A 27,358-nucleotide genomic window follows, 5' to 3' on the forward strand; every position below is an offset into this window, starting at 1 on the left:
CTCCCTCCCTCTACAAGACAGCATTCAGACTTTGGAATTGATGCACCTATCACAGTGTGCTCATCTCAGCTGTCTGTCTACAAGGGATACAGAATGGGATAACCAACAGTTTCAGTTGGAATTTTCTCACGACAGTGAGTGTATACTGAATTCAGAGGTGCTTCAAGATATAGCCACCCTTTGGGGAACCCGGCCTATGGATCTCTTTGCTACTTATTGGAACAAGAAAGGTCCTTGTTACTGCTCCAGGGCCTGTTTGGGGAAACATTCACTTGCAGTTGCCCTCATCTTCCCAGCAGACAGGGCCCACTTGTATGTCTTTTCCCAGTTTCCTGCTCTATCCAAGATTCTGTTGAAAATTCAGTGAAACAAAGCGAGAGTTATTATGTTTGCCCCTCTTGACTATGACAAGTCTGGCTCCCTTACCTGATGCAGATGGCAATATGCCCTCCTGTTCCTCTGACATCAGTCCATTCCCCACCCGCTCTCTCAAAACAATGGGCTGACCCTTCATCCCAACCCATGGGTCCTCCGTCTCCAGGCTTGGATCTTTCTTTGTTCCAAGGCTTAGAGGCAGAATCCTCTGACAAGCTGAAACACGTGTTGCAACACAACCACAAGTTGACCACTCCACATACCTATCTACAATATGGAAACGATTCCAAGTTTGTACCATTCCAAATGCACAGACCCAAACTCATCTTTCCTCCCTCTGATTTTGCACATTTTAAACTCTCACTCAGCTCCTTTAAGGTAAATCTCATGGTGAAAATGGCTTCCCACTTGGAGTTTGCTCAACCACTAATGCATAGATTCTTTAAGGGCACTGGGACTCTCTTCCCCCATGTAACACCACCTGCTCCAGCCTGGGACTTTAATCTAGTTCTCAGGGCTTGGACTAGACCTCCCTCCAAGTCCAGGGCAACTTGTTCTCTCTTACATCTGTCCATGACGACAACTTTTCTAATTGCCATCACCTCAGCTAGGCACATAGGAGAAATAGCGGCCCCGATGGCACACCCGTCATTCACGGCCTTTTTTTTTTTTTAAAGACAAAGTAACTCTAAGGCCATATCCCAAGTTTCTCCCTACTTTTTCTGCACTTTCCATATGAATCAACAGATCCATCTCCCTGTTTTCTCCCAAAACCACATTGTGACAACTGGGAGACAATTGTGCATATGCTAGATATTAGAAGGACATTAGCATTCTACTTGGACAGGACTAAGGACTTCAGGAAATCCCCTAAACTCTTCCTTTCATCCACAGAAAGATCCAAAAACTCTGTGATATCTCCTCAAAGACTATCCAAATGGGTCTCTAGTTGCATTAATCACTTAGCAAGTGTGCAACTTGCTTCCGTCCATATGCACTCCATAAGATCAGTTCCTACCTCAATCACATTCCATAGGATACCCCTATCTCCCCAATCTATAGAGCAATGATTGGGGCCTCTGTCCATACTTTCGCAGAACATTATGCAATCACTGAAGATTTGGCCGCTGACACCATCTTCGACTCCACAGTACTCTCTGTAGTAAAAGACTCCACTCCGAAGTCCCAGCTTCCAGTGGTGGGTACTGCTCCAGAGTCAGCTAAAGTGGAGCACCCATAGGGACACTACTCAAAGAAGAAGAGGAAGTTACTCACCTTGTGCAGTAATGATGTTTCTTTGAGATGTGTGTCCCTATGGGTGCTCCACAACCTGCCCTCCTCCCCTCTACTTCAGAGTTCTCTGTAGGGCTCTGTGGTAGAGAAGGAAGTGAGGGGGGTTCGCCCGTGCAGTGCTAAATAGCCTCGAGGCAGACCACGAGGGAGGGAGAGCACATGTGTGGGCTCAACAGGACACTGCTACCAAAAATCTCCGATTAGAGGTGCAGGGGCACACAGACACCTAAAGTGGAGCGCCCATAGGAACACACATCTCGAAGAACCATCGTTACTGCACAAGGTGAGTAACTTCCTCATCTTATTTTTCTCTAAAAGATTTAGAAATTTTGGCAAAAGCATGTTTAGAATGTTCCTTTTTGGAATTGGGTTCTGACACACTCACCTTTTGTTTGTGACAGAAAATCTGAGCTGGGAAGGGGGATTGGATGGGTGTGTGGTGATGGTAAAAGAATAGTTCAGTTTGTATTTCTGACCAGCTTCCCTTGATTCATCACAGGGGGAATTCTTATTTAATGAACCAAAGGAAGTTTGAGAGAGACAAGGTAAGTGAGGTAAGACCTTTTATTGGACCAACTTCTTTTGGTGGAAGGTACAAGCTTTCGAGCTACACAGATTCTTCTTCAAGTTTGGAGAAGGAAGTGGAGTGTCTGAGCTAAATACTAGTCAGACAATTTGTTTTCTTCCCCAGAACTGAAGCAGAGCTCTATCTAGCTTGAAGGTTTGTACCTTCCACCAACAGAAGTTGGTCCAATAAAAGGTCTTACCTCACCTACCTTGTCTCTCTGATATCCTGGGACCAACATGGGTAACCCACTGCAAACAAAGATGTTTGTCAGACTAGGACTGCCGCTTTACATTCCTTATGAAGCTGGTGGGAGCCCTCAAGGGGATGTGGGTGGGGAGGGGGAAAAAGAGAAATGTTGCTTTGGGAGGGGGTTCAGACAGACTTGGCGGTAGGTATAGTCGCTCCACAACACTCCATCGCTCACGGGCTACTTCTTCCTCTCCCCAATTCAATGACTCTCTTGCTCATTGGCTTCTGAGGGCTTCTCAGCTTTCTGCAGTATTCTGCCAATGAAACAGCAGAGTTCTTGGGCTTATGGAGATGGAAACAACTAAGGGAGCAATAGGGCTGAGAGTGCTGGGAAGAGATTGGACAAGTGAACCAGGATCTCAGGAGCTGGTGAGCCAAGAGGGAATAGAAACTGGAGGAGTGGAGGAACCAGGGGATGGAAGGAGGGAGACAGAAAGGGCTACTTTGCTTCTACCCCTTCCATCAGAGTTCCTGTACTTCCTACTCCCATAAGGCTGCTACTGACGAGGCCAGTCTTATGTATGGTGGTTTGCCAGAAGAGGAGCTCTTCTTTGATGAACTATGGGAAACGTATTCGAATGGGATTGCTACTTTGTCTTTATAAGGCTAGTGGAAGTTTTGAGGGGATAAGGAGAAAAAACAAGATTGTGGTAGGGGAAAGGAGGAAGAAGAGAAATTGGGTGAGGTGGAAAGGCAGGCTGGGCTACTGGACCCCTGCTCTTGGTGTTCCCTGCCCTACAAAACAAGAGGGCCCATAAGTCTGGAGAGACTGACAGGTAGCCCTCAGAAGCAAGGAAGAGAGTTGACAGTGGACTGAGTGATATGAAGAACCAAGGACACTGGTGACCAGAAAGCTAAGGGTCACAAGAGCTGGTGGGTCAGAGAGGAATAGACAGCGGGGAGGCATAGGAACCAAAGAGGGTTGAGGGGTGGGCAAGAACGAGGTGAAGGAAAAACCTTTAACCATGGAGCCAGTGGCTTAGGTATAGCTATGGAAGACAGGACTCCATGCAGTCCAGCCTGCCTTCCCCACATCACCAGCACCACTTATTTCTCCCCACCGAACACAATACCCAATGATCCTTCCCCTTCCTCCCCAAACTCTCTGGCTTTGCAGTGTGGCTGGTGGTAGACTTACGATCTACAAGGACAACTTATACTGCAAAATGGAAGTGTTTTTGCTTCTGGGTTTGCCAACATAATCTTTCTCCATGAGACATCAATCCCTCATATGCTTGCATATCTATTTTTCGTAACCTCTGGTTTGTCGCTTAGTTCATTAAATACTTACATGGGTGCTATCTCTGCACATCATCCACCAATTCAAGATGGTCACAGGGTGGCTGGCCCCTGTGTTTAAAATAGATCCAGCTCCCTTGTACTAGAGTAGGTGCTTCCAGTTGAGCTAATTGAAAGGGTGGGTCTATACCTATATTATAAAGAGTCAAAGGGAGTTTCAGTGAGGGCAGAGTTAGAAGGGGAACTGTGAAGTGAAGCTTCAGGGGGAGAGAGAGAGCGAGAGAGAGACTCCTGCAGTGGTTCCAAGAAAGGGAGTTGTGATTGAGTAAGAAAACCCAGCTGAAAGTTTGTTTTGTTCTTCCTTTAGGAGAAGGCAAGCAGTCCAGGTCTTTGCATCTTCTCCAGATGCTCAGAGAGCAATAATGGACAGTACCCTTGGGAAGAGGGGCAGTGCCTAACTTAAGGCTGGGTGGCATTTTTTTTGTTTTTGGAACTTTGATAACAAAAAACAGACCCCAAGAAGGGCTGTGATTGGATGAGGGAGACTGTGTGGCATTCTTAAGTGGCCCTGAAGAAGAAATTGAGGCAGGGTGCTGCAGAGCAATCTCTGGTGTCTAGGGGGTGCTCAGGATGCAGCCAGCCATGTTATAAAGACCACAATGTTTTGTTTTTGTTTTTTATTGTTTTTTTATCTTAAAATGTTTGTGAAAGGTCTTCTGAAAGTTTATTTTCCCCCTCTGATAAGACCACCTTCTCCATATTGGAATCTTAATGTGGTACTTACCAATTTGTTGGGACCTCCATTGGAGCCATTAGCCTCATGCCCATTACTCCAGTTGTCTATGAAGACAGCAGTCCTCATTGCAATTACATTGGCATGCAGGGTTTATGATTTGAAGCTCATGTGAACCCTTCATATACAATTTTTCACAGCGATAAAGTTAGTGTGGCCATAAATTACTTTCAGAAGAAATTCAGGGTATGATTTTCATTTAAATCAGTCCATTCACATAGCTTTTCCCCCCAAAGACTCATACAACCAAGGTTGAGGCTGTGTTACAAACTCTGAATGTTCTCTGAGCTCTGAATGAGTGAACAATATGCTGCAGTTGTGAAAAAAGGCTAATATTCTGGGGTGTATTAACAGGAGTGTCCTATGTAAGACATGGGAGGTAATTGTCCCACTCTACTTGGCACTGGTGAGGCATCAGCTGGAATACTGTGTCCAATTCTGGGCATCACTCTTTAGGAAAGATGTGGACAAATTGGAGAGAGTCCAAAGGAGAACAAAAATGAGAAAAGGCCTAGAAAACCTGAATTATGAGGAAAGGTTAAAAAAACGGACATTTGTTTAGCTTTGTGAAAGGAAGACTGAGGGGGGACAGAGGGGACCAGATAACAGTTGTCAAATAAGTTAAGGGCTGTTATAAAGGGAATTGTGAGCAATTGTACTCCATGTCCACCGCAGGTAGGGAAAGAAGTAATGGCTGTAGTCTGTAGCAAGGTTAGATATTAGGAAATAGTTTCTCATTATAAGGATAGTTAAGCTCTGGAATAGGCTTCCAAGGGAGGTTGTGGAATCCTCAACGTTGGAGGTTTTTAAGCAGATTGGACAAACACCTGGCAGGGAGGGTCTAGATTTACTTGGTCCTGCCACAACACAGGGGGCTGGACTTGATGACTTCCGGGTCCCTTCCAGCCCTGCATTTCTATGATTGGTTTTGTGCTAGCCAAAAATAAATAAATAAATAAAATAAAAAATCAGGCAGTCCCTAGGCTATTAACTATGAAGAGATCCAAGGTTAGGCAGCCTCAAATCTTGAATTGGATGTCACAGTCTATAAAGTCATGTGGTGGCCAGTTTAGAACTCCCAGATCATGTTATGTCACATTCTGCCAGAGCACAGGCCTCTTCTGCAGTCTGTTTTAGGGGAATGCCCATAGCTAGTATATGTAGGGCTGCTACTTGAAGTAGAATATATATCTTCACTAGCCATTACTCTCTCGTTTAGGCATCTCATTCAGATGCCCAATTTGGGAGTGCTGTGTTGCAGTCTTTGTTTATTTAGAGGAGGGTACTGCGAGTCTATCTATTACATTCTGCTGGAGAGTCACCAGAAGTAGAACATGTGTAAACAAGCACTTGAAGAAAAAAATACGGTTAGTAAATGGAGTTCTTTGAGATGTGTTGTTTGTGTTCGAAGACCTACCATCCTTTCCTCACATCTGCTGGACTTGATAGTTGCACAGGACCTGATGATTGGTTTGTTGCTCTGTTCCCTTGTGGAGGGAGAGGCTCGAGGACATGAGGGAGCAGGTGCGACCAACAGACACTGCTGGTTAAAGTGTTCTGATATCCAGTGCATGAGGTGCATGCACACCAGTAGTAGAACACATGTAAACAACACATCTCAAAGAACTCTGGTTACTTAAGGTAAGTAATTTCCTTCTTGATTAGAGAGAAGTGATGTGTGGCTGGGGGACAGCAGAGAGCGTTCATCACTTGTGCTCTACTCTCTGGCACTGCCAGTCTCATGGGTTCCTACGTTGCATGTTTTGTGGCTCCCCATCCATTGTTTTTCAGATCTCCAGCACTCCCGCTACACATAGAGCAGTGGGGCCCATGGGGATAGGGACAAGGCTGAATGAGGACCATGTGCTGTGCAGGGAAAACAGGAGGCTGAGGAGAGGGAGTACTGGGAACACAGTGGGTTGGAAATCCAGGGGCCACAGGAGCCAATGGACTTGGGGGTTAGCAGAGATGGGAAGCAGAGGACCCCATGGCTTGTGGGGGACAGTGTCCGTTTAAAAAACAAGGAAATTCACACAAAATGTTGGTTCAAAACAGATAAGGCTACCAAAATGATGCATGGCTCCTGAATGCAAATACACAAAAGCATAGAAATATGAAAGTAAGCCCACATACACATTGTATACAAAAACACATATACACATATTCTAGATACTCTTTTTTTGAGGAGGATAGTGTAAATAAATCTATTTGAAGGAAAAATGCCAATTTTTAAACAGGTCTAGCACCAAATGAGTGGGGTTAGAAAGTTGAAATTTGAGCATTATTTCATTCAGTATGCATCTGTCTGCTGTGTGAAACAAAGTATTTATACACACAAAGGTCAGTGTCAATAGAATATTGGTATACAATTATTTAAAAAAATTGTATCAGTCTTGTATCCAGGCTAATGTTGCAATAGAGATGTTTTTTAAACGCTTATGTCTGAGACCATAAAAAACCCACACATTTTAACTATCTCTATGCTATGCCAAATGTAAAGTTTTTAATCCCTTCTGCTGAAAACCTAGAACTGTCAATCAATTTTGTTATAATGGCAAAAGTTGGGTTTTTTGCCTTGTGGGGTTTTACATTCTTTTTTTATACCCATAAATGCCTGCACTATTTAATTTTTTTCAAATTATTGGAACATTGACCGAGGTTTAATTTTTCTGAAACTTTTCACAAAACGATATTTTGGACTAGAATATTTAGGCAATTTGTATATTCTTGTAATATTTACAAGAAAAAGTTTAAAATCACAACCTTAACCATAGGTATCTGTTTGTACTCCACCTGTGTATACACAAAATAAACCTTGATTATCCAAATGTCTCACATGATATCTGAAAACTTTAGACAACCATTTCAGTTTATGAAATAAATATTCGTGATGAAGAAACAAATGTTGGATAATCCAAAATTGAGATAATCAGTCTTCAATAATTGTGGTTTACCTATATATATACTATAGCACTACTAAGAATGTTAATTTTGGAGGATTCCATTTATAAGTAGTCTCTCTTCTAAGACTTGAATAAACTTGCTTAGTAATATTGTTACCCCTTTTTTACACAAGCATTTAGCTAATTTTCATGATCTAGTCAGTCTCCATTAGGAGGAGAAATTAATGTAGAAGGTATTTTGATGCAATCCTGTTAATTTATAAAGAATATACAAAGTCCTGTTTCCATGAACATAGCAGATATCATACAGGAGATAGTTTCTTTGCTCATATTTCCGTGCCTTTTTCAGCCAGGACTTTACCCAAGAAGTCTCTTAGCGTTTGTTCCTCAGTGTCACTTTATCAGGACTTCTCTGGCTGTGTCTGGGGCTTCTTTGCTCTGTGTCCTTCTCTCTGTTTCTGCTGTTCCTCTCACACGCAGATGCACAGAGCTCAACCAATCAAAACCGCAGCCCCTGTGTTTGCTATATCGGTCACCAGCAAATAGCTTTGGGCCACCTGGTTCAGCTTCTACTCAAATTTAGGAATTTCATTGTTTCATTTAAAATGAATGAAAGGCAGCAGTTACACCTACCAGCTTCGGTGAGGTTTTGTCCAACCCTCCCCACCACCAGCATAACAATATGTTGTAAGTCCTCTGTGCCTGTGTGGGCTAGCCTGAAGTATGCTGCTCCTCTGGCATGAACGATTTGTAAACCCATTTTAACCGGCCCACTTACTGAGGGGATTCTGCAGTGGCATGAAGCTGACATAGGGGCTCTTATACCATTTAGGGTGTGTCTGCACTGCAATCCAAAGTGTGGTTGCAGCTACTGAACCTCATACTGCTGCGTCTACACTACTATTTTTATCCGTGCTAGCCCAGGTAAAGCCAGGGATGCTGGGTGCAGCAGCACCCCGTGGCTTGAAGTGGTTTCCATCATATACAGGGTTTACAGTTTTGTTCAATGGCTTTCAGCACCCCCACTATAAAAATTGTTCCAATGCCACTTGGTAAAGCTACTGTGTAAGTGTGCCTAAGCGTTCTGCAACCACACTTTGGATTGCAGTGTAGATATGTCCTTACTGTTATTACTGTGCACATAGCAAGAGGAAGGAAAAAAGCGTCTCTGGAGAAAAGAGGTGTAGGCCAAAACATCCCTGTGTCACGCTGACCTGCTGTGTTTTGGCCCTTATGGCAGTTGCAGCTTGGCCTTCAGACTGTTCTGAAACAGTGCAAGGGGAATGGACATGCACAGAGCTAATGACAATTTTTTAAGCCAGTTATACACATCAGCTGCTGATTTACGATATCTGCATTTTGTTTGTCCCTCATGGTCTTGCTTTGTGTGTTCCTGTTAAAGCAGTGGGAGCTTTACTGTACGTGAATAATAGGTTTTGTATATGGATTCAAATTATCAGAACATTTTCTGAATTATAAACTTTAAAAATAAGTTCTTTATGCAGTGCAGAAATGTTTTCAGTTTTACTCCTACCAAAGCTTGAAACAGGTGATCATGCAAGTATAGTGAAATGTTCTATCTTTATTATTCTAATGCAGTTACTCGTTATATAAGACATAATACTGGGATACTGTGCATCTGTAATTTATGGCTTATTTTTCTTTTTGTTTAAGGTAAAAATGCATATCAAGTCAGTAACTGATTTTGAATGGCTAAAGCAGAGTCGATTTTATTTTAAGGAAGATGTGGATCAAGTTTGGGTATCCATTACAAATGTTGATTTTATTTACCAAAATGAATTTCTGGGATGCACTGATCGTCTGGTTATAACTCCTCTGACTGATAGGTGAGAAACAATGTTTTTCTTGAGGTTGGGGGAGAAGCCCAAAAAATGTTTAACATGCAGAGTAGCTTCTTTTATATAATATCTCCACAGAGTCATACTCTGGACTGCTGTAAATGTAAAATTGTACATTGTGTTCCAGAACATGTAATGAATGTCTACCTGTGTGTTTAAATAGGCATCCACACCTCTTTTTCATTTAATAAAATAGACTCTCCCTAATCTACATACTTTATAACTCCTACAGAAATATGATGTCTTCACTCTTCTCAACAATGATTTAATTAACAGCAGAAATGTGTTTATATTAGTATAATATGTTATCATTTAGGAAGTATTATATTATATAATGATAACTTGATGGTAGAATTGGTATTTGAGGCCCAAGAGACTCCTGGACTTGGCTCAACAATTTGATGTGGGGGACCTAGAAATCTCTTCTTCTTCCTTCTTGTTACTTCCCTATTCACGATCAGCAATTTTTGTAGCTTTCTTCCAATACTCATGATTGTGCACCTGGCTGTCATGAAAACTGGTCTCTCTCTAAGGTCCACTGATATCTGGTCCATGTACTGAGTCTTTGGCCTCCTCCTTGGTGATCTTCTATCCATGATCATTGCAAGGATCCTCCTACCAATGTAACTTTTGGGTCTTCACTGGATATGTCTATACCAATGTATCCTCATCTCACTCACTTGTCTTCAATTGGGACAATCTGCATTAGGCGCCTCCCAACCTCATTTCATTTTTTTATCACAGAACATCGAACCATTTGACCATCTCAACATCTTAATTTCTGTGGTGGATGATTCCTTTTCTGGTGGCTGGCCACGTCTCTGTTCCATACATTAGAGTGGGTTGAATTACAGTTTTACCTTCATGGACATCTCTTTATTACAGAGAACTGGGGTCAGCTCCCACCATTTATACTGTGGCTTTGAAACAATGCTAGGCATCACTTAGGAGGACACCACTGTTACCAACCATTGATCCTAGGTATTTCAGTTCTTTCACTTTTCTAAGCTCTCTGCCTGTAATATCTTTTTATTGTGGGTCCTCCTGCCTAAGCTATCATAGCCTCAGTCTTACCAATACTCACTCTAAATCCTCTCTACTGAAAACTCTGTTGCCACTGTTTAAATTTGATTTGCAGGGTCTAGCAATCTTCTGTGCACATCACTAAGTCATCAAGATAGTTAAGACCAAAGCAGACTGTAAAGAACTTCAAAAAGATCTCACAAAACTAAGTGATTGGGCAACAAAATGGCAAATGAAATTTAATGCGGATAAATGTAAAGTAATGCACATTGGAAAAAATAACCCCAACTATACATACAGTATGATGGGGGCTAATTTAGCTACAACTAATCAGGAGAAAGATCTTGGAGTCATCGTGGATAGTTCTCTGAAGACGTCCACACAGTATACAGCGGTCGTCAAAAAAGCAAATGGGATGTTAGGAATCGTTAAAAAAGGGATAGAGAATAAGACAGAGAATATCTTATTGTCCTTTTATAAATCCATGGTACGCCCACATCTTGAATACTGCATACAGGTGTGGTCCCCTCATCTCAAAAAAGATATGCTGGCATGAGAAAAGGTTCAGAAAAGGAAAACTAAAATGATTAGGGGTTTGGAACAGGTCCCATATGAGGAGAGATTAAAGAGGCTAGGACTTTTCAGCTTGGAAAAGAGGAGACTAAGGGGGGATATGATAGAGATATATAAAATCACGAGTGGTTTGGAGAAAGTGAATAAGGAAAAGTTATTTACTTGTTCCCATAATGTAAGAACTAGGGGCCACCAAATGAAATTAATGGGTAGCAGGTTTAAAACAAATAAAAGGAAGTTCTTCTTCACTCAGCGCACAGTCAACCTGTGGAACTCTTTGCCTGAGGAGGTTGTGAAGGCTAGGACTATAACAGGGTTTAAAAGAGAACTGGATAAATTCATGGAGGTTAAGTCCATTAATGGCTATTAGCCAGGATGGGTAAGGAATGGTGTCCCTAGCCTCTGTTTGTCAGAGGGTGGAGATGGATGGCAGGAGAGAGATCACATGATCATTACCTGTTAGGTTCACTCTCTCTGGCATTGGCCACTGTTGGTAGACAGGATACTGGGCTGGATGGACCTTTGGTCTGACCAGTATGGCCATTCTTATGTTCTTATCAACACACAACATAGTCCATGGTGGTTTCCTTTGAAGACAACTACAGACAAAAAACCACAATGCTAACCCCTGGGGTAGGCCAATATTGACTGGAAATTCTCTGCTGTAGCTCCATTTGGTTTTGACTACAGTAGTCACCATTATACATATCCTCAATAAGATGGACATTCAGCAAGTTAATTCTTTTGGTACACAATTGTATGCCTTCTCCAAATCCACAAAGACCATGCCCAGTTGCCGTTTCTTTTCTCTGTGCTACTCCATGAGGATTCATACAGCAATTATGGCATCAATTGTACTTCTTCTTGGCACAAATCTAGTCCAATCCCCTGCTCAAAGCAGGACCAATCCCCAACTAAATCATCCCAGCCAGGGCTTTGTCAAGCCTGACCTTTGGGTGGTATGTGTGGTATGTTTCCAATAAAGCACAACAATTCATTGAAAAACTCCTCTTACCTTTTGATCATCTCCTAACTGTGGTGCATACCCATTTACTGTGTGGATAGTCACTTCTTCTCACCACAGTTTAACACTCATCGGTCATTCTGGTAGCGTCTATCACATGCCTCTGCATAGTTTCATCCAAAATAACTCCAACACCATTTCAGGAGGTTGAACTCACTGAATAGTAGATTTTTGTAACCCTCCTCCAGCATCTGAACTTTACAATCTCTCCATTTAGTCTCTTGTTCATATGTCAGATTTACTCTTCTCTAAGACCTCACATAGTTCCAAACTTCTTCCAGTCAGCATTTCCATGTTCCAACTTGCATAGCTCAGCTTACTCACTTCTTTAAATTTAGTGGCCCTAGTCCAGGTTACAAGTCAGGCAAGGCTTTTGTACATCACTTGCAGAGCTCACTCTGAGGTACACTTGACCTGGACATTAGTTCACATGAGCATATCTATTGGACAAGCTTTATGGATCAACTTCCCCTTCTTCTAGCTGAGCTGCCTCCCTAGGTTAGTGAGCTCATCTGCCCCAGCAAGACTTATTTTAAGGTGATCTTTAATCACCTTGATGTCCTTTTCATAGGACCGGTGTGGTATTTCATGGAAGGAGCCACTCCACCAGATACCCAACACATCCTGCTCAGAGATGCCTCCAGTTGTTCTGAGACTCCTTATTTGGATCTTTGTAATTGTCTGGCATATGCAGGGATATTCCCCTAGCTGCCACCCAGGGATGTGCCTGATGGGAGTTGATCACTCCTTCACAGGGTATGGGACATAAAAATCTAAAGTAAAAATACATCTTTTCATTAAGTTAAAGTTTCCAGCTCTTTTGCTTGTGAAGATTACCTTGAAAATGTAAACCAATATGAATTGATATAAACCCCTCACTACAGCTGAAAACTAGTTACTGATTTTTCCTAAGAATCATAAATGTAGGCCTGGAAAGGACCACAGTTAGGTCATTTAGTCCAGTCCCTTGCACAGAGGCAGGAATAAGTATTATCTGGACCATCCCCGACTGGTGCTTGTCTACCTGTTCTTAAAAACCTCCAATGACAGAGATTCCACAACCTCCCTAGGTAATTTTGTTCCAGTGCTTAACTACCATTACAGAAGGAAGTTTTTCCTGTTGTCTAACCTAAATCTCTTACTGCAATTTAAGCCCATTATTTCTTGTCCTGTCCTTGGTGGATACGGAGAACAATTTTTCACCCTCTTCTTGATAACAACCTTTTATGTACAGTTGACTCGTTTAGTTTGTGATCCACTATGACCCCCAGATCCATAGGCGCCAACTCTGTGGGTGCTCCAGGGCTGGAGCACCCACAGGGAAAAATTAGTGGGTGCTCTGCACCCATCGGCAGCCAAGCTCCCCGCTCCTCTGCCTACCCCAGCTTGCCTCCGCCTCCTCCCCTGAGTGTGCTGCGTCCCCGCTTCTCCTCGCAGTGCTTGCTGCTGCAAAACAGCTGTTTCGCAGTGTAACAAGCTGTGGGAGGGAGAGGGGAGGAGTGGGAACGCAGCGTGCTCAGGGGAGGAGGTGAAGAAGAGGTGGGGCCAGGGCGGGGATTTGGGGAAGGAGTCCAATAGGGGCAGGGAGGGGGCGGAGTCGGGTGGAACCGGGGGTGCGGGGGTTGTCGCCTATGCCCAGATCCTTTGCTACAGTACTCTGTCCTAGGCAGTCATTTTCCATTTTGTATTCGTGCTGTTGATCCTTCCTAAGTGTAGTATTTTGCATTTGTCCTTATTGAATTTAATCCTATTTATTTTAATTGGTTTCTCTAGTTTGTCAATCATCATTTTGAATTCTAATCCTGTCTTCCAAAGTGCTTTCAATTCCTCCCCGCTTGGTAGCTGCAAACTTTATAAGTGGACTCTCTATGCCAGTATTCAAATCATATATGAAGATACCAAATAGAACCAGACCCAGGACAGATCCCTGTAGGACCCCATTTGATGTGGCCTTTCCGCTTGACTCTGTACCATCGATAACGATTCTGAGTATGCTTTTCCAACCAAGAGTCAAGAGTAACAAGAAGGGTTTCTTCAGGTATGTTGGCAACAAGAAGAAAGCCAAGGAAAGTGTGGGCCCCTTACTGAATGAGGGAGGCAACCTAGTGACAGAGGATGTGGAAAAAGCTAATGTGCTCAATGCTTTTTTTGCCTCTGTCTTCACTAACAAGGACAGCTCCCAGACTGCTGCGCTGGGCATCGCAACATGGGGAGTAGATGGCCAGCCCTCTGTGGAGAAAGAGGTGGTTAGGGACTATTTAAAAAAGCTGGACGTGCACAAGTCCATGGGGCCGGACGAGTTGCATCCGAGAGTGCTAAAGGAATTGGCGGATGTGATTGCAGAGCCATTGGCCATTATCTTTGAAAACTCGTGGCGAACGGGGGAAGTCCCGGATGACTGGAAAAAGGCTAATGTAGTGCCAATCTTTAAAAAAGGGAAGAAGGAGGATCCTGGGAACTACAGGCCAGTGAGCCTCACCTCAGTCCCCGGAAAAATCATGGAGCAGGTCCTCAAGGAATCAATCCTGAAGCACTTACACGAGAGGAAAGTGATCAGGAACAGTCAGCATGGATTCACCAAGGGAAGGTCATGCCTGACTAATCTAATCGCCTTCTATGATGAGATTACTGATTCTGTGGATGAAGGGAAAGCAGTGGCTGTATTGTTTCTTGACTTTAGCAAAGCTTTTGACACGGTCTCCCACAGTATTCTTGTTAGCAAGTTAAAGAAGTATGGGCTGGATGAATGTACTATAAGGTGGGTAGAAAGTTGGCTAGATTGTCGGGCTCAACGGGTAGTGATCAATGGCTCCATGTCTAGTTGGCAGCCGGTGTCAAGTGGAGTGCCCCAGGGGTCGGTCCTGGGGCCGGTTTTGTTCAATATCTTCATAAATGATCTGGAGGATGGTGTGGATTGCACTCTCAGCAAATTTGTGGATGATACTAAACTGGGAGGAGTGGTAGATACACTGGAGGGCAGAGATAGGATACAGAGGGACCTAGACAAATTGGAGGATTGGACCAAAAGAAACCCGATGAGGTTCAATAAGGATAAGTGCAGGGTCCTGCACTTAGGACGGAAGAACCCAATGCACAGCTACAGACTAGGGACTGAATGGCTAGGCAGCAGTTCTGCCGAAAAAGACCTAGGGGTGACAGTGGACGAGAAGCTGGATATGAGTCAGCAGTGTGCCCTTGTTGCCAAGAAGGCCAATGCCATTTTGGGATGTATAAGTAAGGGCATAGCGAGCAGATCGAGGGACGTGATCGTTCCCCTCTATTCGACATTGGTGAGGCCTCATCTGGAGTACTGTGTCCAGTTTTGGGCCCCACACTACAAGAAGGATGTGGATAAATTGGAGAGAGTCCAGCGAAGGGCAACAAAAATGATTAGGGGTCTGGAACACATGACTTATGAGGAGAGGCTGAGGGAACTGGGATTGTTGAGTCTGCAGAAGAGAAGAATGAGGGGGGATTTGATAGCTGCTTTCAACTACCTGAGAGGTGGTTCCAGAGAGGATGGTTCTAGACTATTCTCAGTGGTAGAAGAGGACAGGACAAGGAATAATGGTCTCAAGTTGCAGTGGGGGAGGTTTAGGTTGGATATTAGGAAAAACTTTTTCACCAGGAGGGTGGTGAAACACTGGAATGCGTTACCTAGGGAGGTGGTGGAATCTCCTTCCTTGGAAGTTTTTAAGGTCAGGCTTGACAAAGCCCTGGCTGGGATGATTTAGTTGGGGATTGGTCCTGCTTTGAGCAGGGGGTTGGACTAGATGACCTCCTGAGGTCCCTTCCAACCCTGATATTCTATGATTCTATGATTCAGTTGTGCATCCATCTGAGTGCTATTCTACCATGTTTCTATAATATCCGGTTTGACCTATTGCACTAGTTGTTCCAGTTCCTCCATTTTATTTCCCAGACTCCTTGCATTCGTGTACAAGCATTGAAGTCACTTCCCTTAGTCACAGAGTTTTCCAGCTCTTGGTATTCCATTATCCCTTGCCATATCTTCAATTAACTGATTTTCCTACTCCTGTGACTTGAAATCAGGCATGAAATACACGTTTCAAATTGTTGGAAAAACTGAGGCCTGTTAGCGCTTAGGTCCATTATGTAATCTTACTTTGAACATCCAAATCTGTGAGAGGGCATCTGCACAGCCCCTTCCTGATAAGTGGTTCTGATGGTACCACTCCCAAGAGTGTGAATTTGCAGTCAAGTATTCTCCTGGAACTCCAGGTACATAATTACGAACTAAACCATAAGAAAATTGCACATTGGTGCCAATTTGGGTGGGGGAAAAAATCTCTTCCTGAATTTTAAACAGCTTTGTGTCAACAGATTTATGGTGGATCTTCCTGAAGAGTAACTTAGTGGTAGAACTGAGCCCGTTTAGAGGTTTTATTTGTTTTTCTGGTTAGCTATCAATTTTTGAAAAAATTCCTAATAAGCCGATTTGTTATGTAATGACTTAAGTGAAAGGAAACAAACTTGATTATATTATTCAACACATTGTTCAGTAGTAAGCAAAAAGGAGCATTTTGGTATCATGTTGAAGACATTAATTTCAACTCTTTATATACAAAACATGTAATTAATTCCACTCCCCCATCTAAATACTACAAAATTAACAGAAATGTATCTTTCCGTGTTGTTGATGCTTTCTCAATGCTACTAATATTATTGTATGTTCTGCCATAACTACATTGAGTGATGTATCAAGCCCATAATAATGTGAAAGGTTAACCCACTAACAATCCAGTATTCAGCAGCTGACTAGAATGTCCTCTCCATTTGTATCCTCATCTTCGTTATCTGAACTGTCCTCCATACTGTCACATCCATGTTATCACACATTTGCAAAATATGTGCTAGAGAGCATTTGAGTCCATGTGTAAGGCACTGGCAATCAGGTAATTTGCATTCTATGATGCATTTACAAGCTCTCAGCTGCAAGACTACCTCAGGGGCAGGCCAGCCTTTCATCCATTCTGTTGTCAGCTCACCCTTCTACATGAGGCAGTGACCATGAGATGGTTGAGTTCAGGATCCTGACACAAGGAAGAAAGGAGAGCAGCAGAATACAGACCCTGGACTTCAGAAAAGCAGACTTTGACTCCCTCAGGGAATTGATGGGCAGGATCCCCTAGGAGAATAACATGAGGGGGAAAGGAGAGCAGGAGAGCTGGCTATATTATAAAGAATCCTTATTGAGGTTGCAGGAACAAACCATCCTGATGTGTAGAAAGAATAGTAAATATGGCAGGCGACCAGCTTGGCTTAACAGTGAAATCCTTGCTGATCTTAAAAACAAAAAAGAAGCTTACAAGAAGTGGAAGATTGGACAAATGACCAGGGAGGAATATAAAAATATTGCTCAGGCATGCAGGAATGACATCAGGAAGGCCAAATCACACTTCGAGTTGCAGCTAGCAAGGGATGTTAAGAGTAACAAGAAGGGTTTCTTCAGGTATTTTAGCAACCAGAAGAAGGTCAAGGAAAGTGTGGGCCCCTTACTGAATGCAGGAGGCAACCTAGTGACAGAGGATGTGGAAAAAGCTAATGTAGTAAATGCTTTTTTTGCCTCTGTCTTCACGAACAAGGTCAGCTCCCAGACTACTGCACTGGGCAGCACAGCGTGGGGAGGAGGTGACCAGCCCTCTGTGGAGAAAGAAGTGGTTCCAAACTATTTAAAAAAGCTGGACGAGCACAAGTCCATGGGGCTGGATGCACTGCATCCGAGGGTGCTAAAGGAGTTGGTGGATGTGATTGCAGAGCCATTGGCCATTATCTTTGAAAACTGATAGCGATCGGGGGAGGTCCTGGATGACTGGAAAAAGGCTAATGTGTAGTGCCCATCTTTAAAAAAGGAAAGAATGAGGATCCGGGGAACTACAGGCCAGTCAGCCTCACCTCAGTCCCTGGAAAAATCATGGAGCAGGTCCTCAAGGAATCAATTTTGAAGCACTTAGAGGAGAGGAAAGTGATCAAGAACAGTCAGCATGGATTCACCAAGGGCAAGTCATGCCTTTATAACCTAATTGCCTTCTATGACGAGATAACTGGCTCTGTGGATGGGGGGAAAGCAGTGGACGTGTTATTCCTTGACTTTAGCAAAGCTTTGGATATGGTCTCCCACAGTATTCTTGCCAGCAAGTTAAAGAAGTATGGGCTGGATGTATGGACTATAAGGTGGATAGAAAGCTGGCCAGATCATCGGGCTCAACGGGTAGTGATCAATGGCTCCATGTCTAGTTGGCAGCCGGTATCAAGCGGAGTGCCCCAAGGGTCGTTCAATATCTTACAATATTTTGTTCAATATCTTCATTAATGATCTGGAGGATGGCGTGGATTGCACCCTCAGCAAGTTTGCAGATGACACTAAACTGGGAGGAGTGGTAGATATGCTGGAGGGTAGGGATAGGATATGGATACAGAAGTACCTAGACAAATTGGAGGATTGGGCCAAAAGAAATCTGATGAGGTTCAACAAGGACAAGTGCAGAGTCCTGCACTTAGGATGGAAGAATCCAATGAACCGCTACAGACTAGGGACTGAGTGGCTGGGCAGCAGTTCTGCAGAAAAGAACCTAGGGGTTACAGTGGACGAGTAGCTGGATATGAGTCAACAGTGTGCCTGTGTTGCCAAGAAGGCTAACAGCATTTTGGGTTGTATAAGTAGGAGCATTGCCAGCAGATCGAGGGACGTGATCATTCCCCTCTATTCGGCATTGATGAGGCCCCCATCTGGAGTACTGTGTCCAGTTTTGGGCCCCACACTACAAGAAGGATGTGGAAAAATTGGAAAGAGTCCAGCGGAGGGCAACAAAAATGATTGGGGGCTGGAACACATGACTTATGAGGAGACGCTGCGGGGACTAGGATTATTTAGTCTGCGGAAGAGAAGAATGAGGGGGGATTCGATAGCTGCTTTCAACTACCTGAAAGGGGGTTCCAAAGAGGATGGATCTAGACTGTTCTCAGTGGTAGCAGATGACAGAACAAGGAGTAATGGTCTCAAGTTGCAGTAGGGGATGTTTAGGTTGAATATTAGGAAAAACTTTTTCAGTAGGAGGGTGGTGAAGCACTGGAATGGGTTACCTAGGGAGGTGGTGGAATCTCCTTCCTTAGAGGTTTTTAAAGTCAGGTTTGACAGAGCCCTGGCTGGGATGATTTAGTTGGGGATTAGTCTGCTTTGAGCAGGGGGTTGGACTGGATGACCTCCTGAGGTCCCTTCCAACCCTGATATTCTATGATTCTATGACCCAACCACGCCCCATGGTATGGCTGGTTATGACTGGATACTTCTCCAGGCTCCTACACCAGACAGCAGCCTCATAACTGGCACAAAACATTCAGGTAGAGGCAGTCTTTGCACAGAGGAAGCGGGCCATATTCAACATCTGCCTTCTTAGCTTGGAACAGTTCTGGTATCTTAGTTCATTTAGCTCTGTGATATTTGACTTAGCAACATACATTGTACAGGTGAATTCCTGAAGATGGTGTCGGAAGGTCTTTAGATAAGACCTCTGTTACCCTAACTCTGCCAGTGCTCAGTAAATGTACTCTTTTCTGGTGATTAACTTTACACCAATAACTTTCCCACATCTTGCAAATGTGCTAACAGAATCATACCAGTGAATGCATTCATTCCCAACAGGGCTGAGCAGACTTATTTTCTTAGTGATGTGATGCCAAGTTTGGTTACATCTATATACCTTATTTGATTTTTTATATCAGATCTGGCATAGATTTTTGCCAATGTTTCTGAAGAAAGCAAGGGTAAGAATTGGCACATCAGTGTCCTCAGATACAATAATAACTGATTTCATGGTTCTTTGATGCATGCTTTGCATGTAACATTATCCGTGTGTGTGATTTTTGTGAAGAGGACAAGTCCAGAAAGTTTGGTAAGCTTGTTATACAGTACTCCTGGTATGTCATATACATTATCTCACCTGTTTTCTCCAGGAAATAAGGCTTTTTCCATTCATCACATAAGAACTTGATGAAAGAAGTCTTGCTGGTAGAACATTCAAGAAAACACCTCCAGTGTTTGTATCAGGCCAGAAGATCCAATATTCTTCAATAGAACTTCAGGGCCTGCTCTTTTATTTTCCATCTCTGAATTTTTAATGGAGATGTGTGGTAGGGTTTACAGACTCCACACTAAGATTGAGACAAGAGAAGGACCGGAGCAGGACTGGGCTAGGAAAGCTCATCCCCTCAGGTACTGCTGAGCATCCTCCTGAGGAAAAGACCAGTATAAAGAGAGCTCTGGCAGCCAGGGATAGGGGGTGGGGGAGAGAAAATACAGAAGCCGTTTCCTGAAGGAGCACTACTCTGCAGCAGCAGGAGAAGAAACCGCTACTGTGGGGGTTCGGCTATGAGTCTTCCTCCCCACCCCTTGACACTACCCAAGAAGGAGGTAGAATGCGGGGCAAGGGCAACAGGGGGCTGCAGTCATCAGTCCTAGATGGTGGGGGTCGAGGCAAGGACTGCAACCATATGTCAAACTGAGACACAAGGTGTGTTAGGACGTGGCCAATGGGTCAAATTTTGAGGGGCTGATCTCAGGCCATCCCAAGCTTCAACACTTTTAGGGCCCTGGGCTGGGAACCCTTATACCTGGCCTCCAGAAGGGCAGGGCAAGGGGTTACAGGTAAAGAGGCTGGTCCAGCAGGGACCTCAACCAAAGGGCCCAAGTCATATTGAACTGAGGGAGAGACTGAGGTTGGCAGCCCAGACCACTAAATCTACTGGCTGACTAAACCACCCCACTAAAAGTTGTAATTGAATATGTTGGAGATCACATCTATCCTGTCACTGTCAGTTGTAGTCTTCAAGGCTGACACATTCTCTGACAGATCACCATATGTTTTGTTCTTAATATTTATTTTGTGTACAAGACCCCTATGGTGTAAGCAGATGGGCTAGGGATTATGCCAACTCTTTTCCTCAAGATTCCTTGTCAGGGCTGCTTTATTTGTCTTCCTCATGGTGCCATCAAAGATGGTGAGAGCCTGGGGCAGTGGTCCTAAGGGGTGCTGCAGTACTTCCCTTATGTCCAGATTCCTACTTGATGCATGTGGGATATGTGATCCACCTTTAATACAATCTCCTTATTTGAGACTTTTGTTTTCCTGGATTTCTTTATCACTGAATGTCTTTTGTTTTTGCTTTGGCAGCCTATCACAGGAGTTCTGGGTTGGCTGCACAGTTTCTAGCCTGTTATGTCTGAATGCTATATATGCACCTTCTTTTTTCTCCTTTGCATGTAAGAGATTGTGACAGGGTTGGGGGGAAAAACCCGCCAAGTGCGGGGCGAGTGTGTCCCACACAGCCTCCTAAACCAAAGTCAATATACTCACCCCTAATAGCTGGGCAGTGTGGCCCAATGGCCAAAGTCAGTAGGTTCTCCCCTCTTAGCAGGCAGTAAGGTCCAGTTATCAGTCTATAGTGCTGACCCTCCTAGCGGGGCAGTAAGACCTAGCAGCCACAGTCAGTAGGTTTGCCCCAGGGAGACAGGGGCAATAAGGCCTAGTGGCCAGTTAGTAAATTCACCCTTGTCAGCAGGGCAGTAAGGCCTAGAGGCTAGGGTCAGCCAAGATGGGGGCCACCACGCACAGGAAAGGGGTAGGGGTGGCCTGGGTAGGGCGGTCTGGGCCCTCCCTCTCCACCGGACCCCAGCCCAGGGCCCTGGTCATGGCAGGGGTGCATGCCACTGAGTCGGAGGGGGAGGAGGGGTTTCCAACCAAAACACACTGACTCAAAAATTCCAGTTCACTAATCAGGCCCCTATCCAGGGGCGGCCCTAGACTAGCTGCCAGCAACTGGCGCCTTAGGTGAACCATGCAATTGGCACCCCCCACCCCCAAACCCAAGGGCAGATTTAGGCTGAGGTTTTTAGTAAACTGGGAAATATTTTCCCCTTTTTTTCCTTTCAGTGTTTTTTAACCTTTTTTTTTAAACAGAGGCTTAATTATTTGGTTTGTCCATCCGTCTGTCCAACCAATGTTTCTGAGATCAGATAAAATAGAGACACGACATTTTCAGAATAGATTTGTACACAACAGCTAGATGATATTTCAGTCTGATTTCAAATAAAAATGCATTAAAATGTTAATTATAATTTTTATTACTACAAATCCAAAATCATCCATTACGCTATCCTGCTTTAACTGCCATTACCACCACATCCAATATAGAAAGAAATAAGAAAACTCTTCAATGAACTTTAACCTGTATTTACAAAACACTCCAAATAAAAAACACTCTGTGCTCTTAAAACATGGCTTTTCTTGCTTTAAGTTTTGAAAATTCAGTCGCTAGTTCTTTTAGATCCAGTTTTCCAGCTATTTCATGCTCTATTGACATTGTGGCAAGTCCAACAAGTCTCTCTTGCACCATTGTTGAACTCAAGATATGTTTTTATCAATTTTAACTTTGAGAAGCTACGTTCCCCACTAGCTACGGAAACCGGCAAAGTTAAAAGAATGTGTAGAGCTATAAAAATGTTTTGAAAGCTGTCTATGGGTTTATTTTCACAAACAAACTTCAGTACTTCTTCAGGAGTGGAATGTTCCTTAAGTCATCTTGAAAAAGCCTGAAGCTCACTACACATCTGTAGCATCAATGTCTTTTGAATTTTCATGAGTCAATGCCGACTCCAGTTTTATACAAAATTCTCTTATCTGTTTTGCTGTTTCTTTTGCAAGCTGTGGATATCATATAGAAAGCCAAACACTGACTCTATCTGCTTCATCTGTTGAAATCTTTCATCAACCGAGTGAATAGCAGTATCAAAGACTGCAAAGTAGAAATTCACTTTGAACCTTTGTTTTGGCTTCTGAATGGGTGTGTCTTGTCCTTCATACAAAAACTGCTGTTTCTTTTGCCGAATGTGAACTGGCTCTCATTCAAATTCTGTCGGAATTCTCTTCAGCAAGCTTGAGAGAATCTACCAGTGTTCTTTCAAACCCTTCATCACTTCTGAGTTCTTCCAAAATATTTTTAGTTTGCTGCAGTTTTTGAATAGCAGAATGTATGTTCAAATTCTTTTCCTGAAGCTGCTTACCAGTGAGATTAATCTCAAAAAGGATATTATACCACAAAATGAGTGAAGTCACAAATTTGAAGTTGGAAAGGCCATTTGAAAGAGCTTATGCATCTGAATGTGCCATATTGCCAGATGATCCAGTAAAGGTAGTATGATCAGAAATTTCAGTTAGGGCATCATAAATGTTTCCAAGTTCATAGCGAGAGGCTACAAAGCATCAATGTGACTCTCCCATCTTGTCTGACCAAGTGGTTTCACAGTTAGAGAATTCACATGGCGAGTCAGAATCTCCCAATGGCGTGTTGAGCCTGAGAAAAACACATAAACATGTTGCACCAGGTCAAAGAAACTGCTTGCCTCCAAACAGCATCTAGCAGCATCATTGACAACCAAATTCAGAGAATGCGCACTGCAAGAAACAAAAAAGGCCCTAGGATTGATTTCCATCATTCTCCTTTGCACACCATTGTCTTTACTCTTCATATTACTTCCATTATCATAGCCTTGGCCATGTACGTTTTCAACAGATAATGACGTCGTTTCAAGCTCTTGTAGAATAGTTTTAGTCATAAATGCTCTAGTCGTCTCCTTCAGTGGTATGAAACCCCAAAAATGTTCCTTTGTGAGCACTTCAACATTATCTTCATCTGCAGAGTTTCCAAATCAAGAAAATGAATGATCATCGTTATTTGTTCAACATGACTCACATCTGGTGTACAGTCCAGTATTATTGAAAAGTATTTTGCAGAATGGGCAGCTTCTACAATTTTCTTTTTAATGGCATTTGCTAGGATTTGAATCAGTTCATTCTGCATGTTTTTTCCTAAGTAATGAACCTGTGTTCCATGATCAATTATTTTACATAGATGCTCCTTCATGACTGGATCAAACAAAGCTAGGTATTCAACAAATTTTAAAAATTTTCCATTACCTGGAGTGTATAATTTTTCATTTCTACCACAGCCGCGGAATGCTAAATTTTGCACATCAAGAACTCTCACTACAGCAATCAGACACTCTAATATTTGTTGCCAGTATTCTTCTTTTTCCTTGATCACATGTAAATTTTCATTGATAGTTTTTTCTTTTTTCAATTGTAATTCAAGTTCTTTCCAATTTTGAAAACATTCCAAATGTTCTGTACTTCTTTCCTGTGAAGAGAGAATTGAAGATATGTTTTTCCAGTTCTTCGAACCATTTTCAGTAAGTGATATACCAATTGTTTGATTTCTAAACAACTTGCAGCAAAAGCAAAACACAGAGTCCTTCGACACTGAATATTATAACCAGTTTTGATGAATTTCTTCCCCATTAATGAGTTTCTTCTTGTAATGCTAAGCAGAGAATTTTCTTTTATTTCCATCCTCAGGGAAGGGAAATTCATGAACTTGTTCGGGTCCATTTCCACGAGAATTTGCCGCACACTGTCATCACATCTGGGCCATGAAGCTGAGTCCCCATACTGTAACTTGTTCATAGCTTCCTCATCCTTTCTTCCTTCTACTTCATTTACTTCAATTTCTTCATGTGTCTCTGAAGGTGAATAAATTTTCTCCACTTCCATATCAGTCTGATGCTGTGAGCTGCCTTCATCTAGAAGTAAGTTTCCATCATCTTGAATTTCCAAACTCCTTTTTGTGGATGTGAGCTACCCTCATCTCAAAGTAAAATTCCTTCATCTGGATGCTGTGAACTGCTTCCTTTTTTATTTGGATTAAAGAGAAGATATTTCAGGAAGGATCCCTGCTGTTTTGCTTGGTCCTTTTCCTTCTCAGCCTTTCATTACAGTACTCAGCTTCTGAGGGTTTTCTTTTTCCTGTTTCTGCCATGGGGCATTTGAATATTGTTATGTACTGTGCTCCTGACTGCAAGCATTATAGCATTAAGGATGGCTGACACACCCACCACATGGTTGGCAATTTAAACCACAGTGCAGCCATCCCAACACGTCTTTTCACTGCTTAAAGTTTCAATGATTGGTAACATACACTCACTTACCTATTAAAACAGTTAGCTACAGCATTTACACAGAAACAAAATGACCTTTTTCTACATTATAACCTGACACCAGTTGTTTGGAAAGTAATCCCCTTCCTCACGGTTACCCGCTTGGAGTGTGATGACATCACTTTCGTAGTCTATTAAGCGTTAACGCTGTTACTTTTCTTTTATGGACCTTATTTATTACATGTGAACCAGTTATAACAAAGAAAAGTTCATAATTATACAGTCCGATAATAACGCTAAGGTTTAAGAACACTTAAAGATACTCACTCACATTTTGGATATATAATGCTGAAAGATGTTATTCTTTATTCTTTGGCACCAAGAAACACAATTTTCTACAGTATTCGCTCAATTCTTAACCATCTACCTGTGATGTGTTAAAATGACTGTTTGACATGTATCAACTCGCAATATCTCCGTTCTACGTGAATTTCCAGCTATGCGACCTTGATGTATATTCGAGTTAGGTGTCACTGGCATTGCAGCTCTTGCCGCTGGCAGATGTGTTTCATTGTGGCTGAGTTATTGCTAATCAAAATTGCAGAGTGGGTCATCTTGACCCTACATCACAAATTGAAAAAAAAAATTCGGTAAAATATTATTTATTTTTGCAGTAAATAAAAGATCTGACATATTAATAAATTCTCAAATGTAGAGAAATGAATTATAATTCATATTCCCTCTGTATGCACACAGGAATTGAAATAATGAAATCTTTGTTATTTTATTTGTATTTTTTTTCACCTTTTTAATTTTTTTTTTATTTTTTCGCTCAAATTTGGTGCCCCATTTAACTTGGCACCATAGGTGACCACCTAGTTCACCTATATGGACGGGCCGCCCCTGCACCTATCAAATTCCCCTTGGCTGCTTCCTACCATAGTTCCCACTGTCCTGGTCTGGGCATCTCTGTTATTGCCGGATTCTCTGTCTGTGCTGTCCCTGGTGACTCTGGATGCAGTGAAGTCTCCATGGGTACCTTGGTGTCTGCCTGGGTTACGGTGTGTTGGGCTCCCACGGCCTTGGGCATCAGCTGATCCTTGGCAGGAGCCAGCAAAGTACGTCCTTCCTCCCCAGCTGTCAGCCCCAACTGAGGTGAGCTGCTCCCTTTTATACCACTGCATCTGGAGCATGCCTAATAGAGTGAAGTGGGCGTGGTTTCCTCAGCCCACAATGTAGAGTTAACCCTTCAGCATCCAGTGCAGAGCGAGTGAGCCCTGTCACACAGATCCTTGCTAACATCTTCAGGAGCTACAGAACAAGTGAAGAGACGGACTAATTAATTTAGTTCTACAAAGGGATTGACCCAGGTCTTCTCCAGTGTATCTGTCAGTGACTGACATCATTTTCATCTCTCTCTAACCTGGGTGGCTCAAGATCTGCATGAGATATGCCAGGTGTCTGGACCTGTACCGTTTGCCTTAGTTTTCTAAAAATAGGTATCTCTGCACTCCACAGTTAGGTAATACCTGTTCACTGCCCCAAACTGAGGACTTAATTCTTTGGTCCCATCTGTTGTCTGTGTGTCCTTATTGACAGTCTCCTGAATGGCCTGATCTACAGGAATTTTTCCAAAGGGTTTCATTACTCCATCTGTACAGAGACGCTTCCGATTTTGAAAGGATCACACACCTCAGGATGTTCTATCTCCAACCATGCCATTTGTATGAAGAACACTAGCAGATATCTTGTTTAATTCTGCTTGTCATCAGCCAAACCACTAAGGTATCATGACTCTGATCATGGTTAGGTGAAGAAACCCAGTCACCTTCTCTGGATGCTTGAGAAAAAGGCCAGGAACCACAACAACCGTATCAGTTTAACTCATCCAGAATGTTGATAAGTCGCTGTTTTCATTACTCAAATGGTTCAGGTATGTGTTAAAAAGCTGAAATCCAAACACAGGATGAATGGTTGAGGACATCGTTCAACTGGTTTATGTTGCCATATAGCTTCTCCATCCAGATTGTGTCATTGAGGCTTTGTAAATCAATCAAGTGGTGGTCCTCCATCCAGGTATAAATGCCCTTCCTGACTAATCTCATCAGGGCCTCGTACACTGATTTGAGTAGTCTAACAGCTGAGTGGTGCTTGGGTCCCTCCAGTACACCCCGATGGAACTTTCAGCAGTAATACTGGACTCCAAGATCATTGGAATCTTTTCCCAGTGATTGACATCATATTGCATATTTTATGAAATGCTCCCATTCTGATAATTATAGATTGGAATTTTATCATTTTTTTTCATTCTTCCACAGTATCTCTGCATACAATGCCTGGTCAAAGACACACACTTTGTAAAATATAAATTGATTTTTTTCCCAGTATTTTCAGAGTCTAATTAAGGAGTTTTTAGTCTATGGACATCTAAAAGATATTTTAGTCAGTGG

General features: G+C 42.9%; 1 protein-coding gene across 1 annotated transcript in view; it reads left to right on the top strand.

Annotated features, from left to right (window-relative positions):
- DNAH8 (dynein axonemal heavy chain 8) overlaps positions 1–27,358 on the top strand; it is a 612,643-nt gene that overhangs the window by 342,138 nt on the left and 243,147 nt on the right. Inside the window, exon 44 of the mRNA XM_037895538.2 lies at positions 9,095–9,267. Coding sequence (XP_037751466.1) covers positions 9,095–9,267 — 173 coding nt within the window. The remainder of the gene's footprint in view (positions 1–9,094; positions 9,268–27,358) is intronic.

This window comes from Chelonia mydas, chromosome 3, assembly GCF_015237465.2.
Source record: "Chelonia mydas isolate rCheMyd1 chromosome 3, rCheMyd1.pri.v2, whole genome shotgun sequence".
Classification (NCBI taxonomy): domain Eukaryota; kingdom Metazoa; phylum Chordata; order Testudines; family Cheloniidae; genus Chelonia; species Chelonia mydas.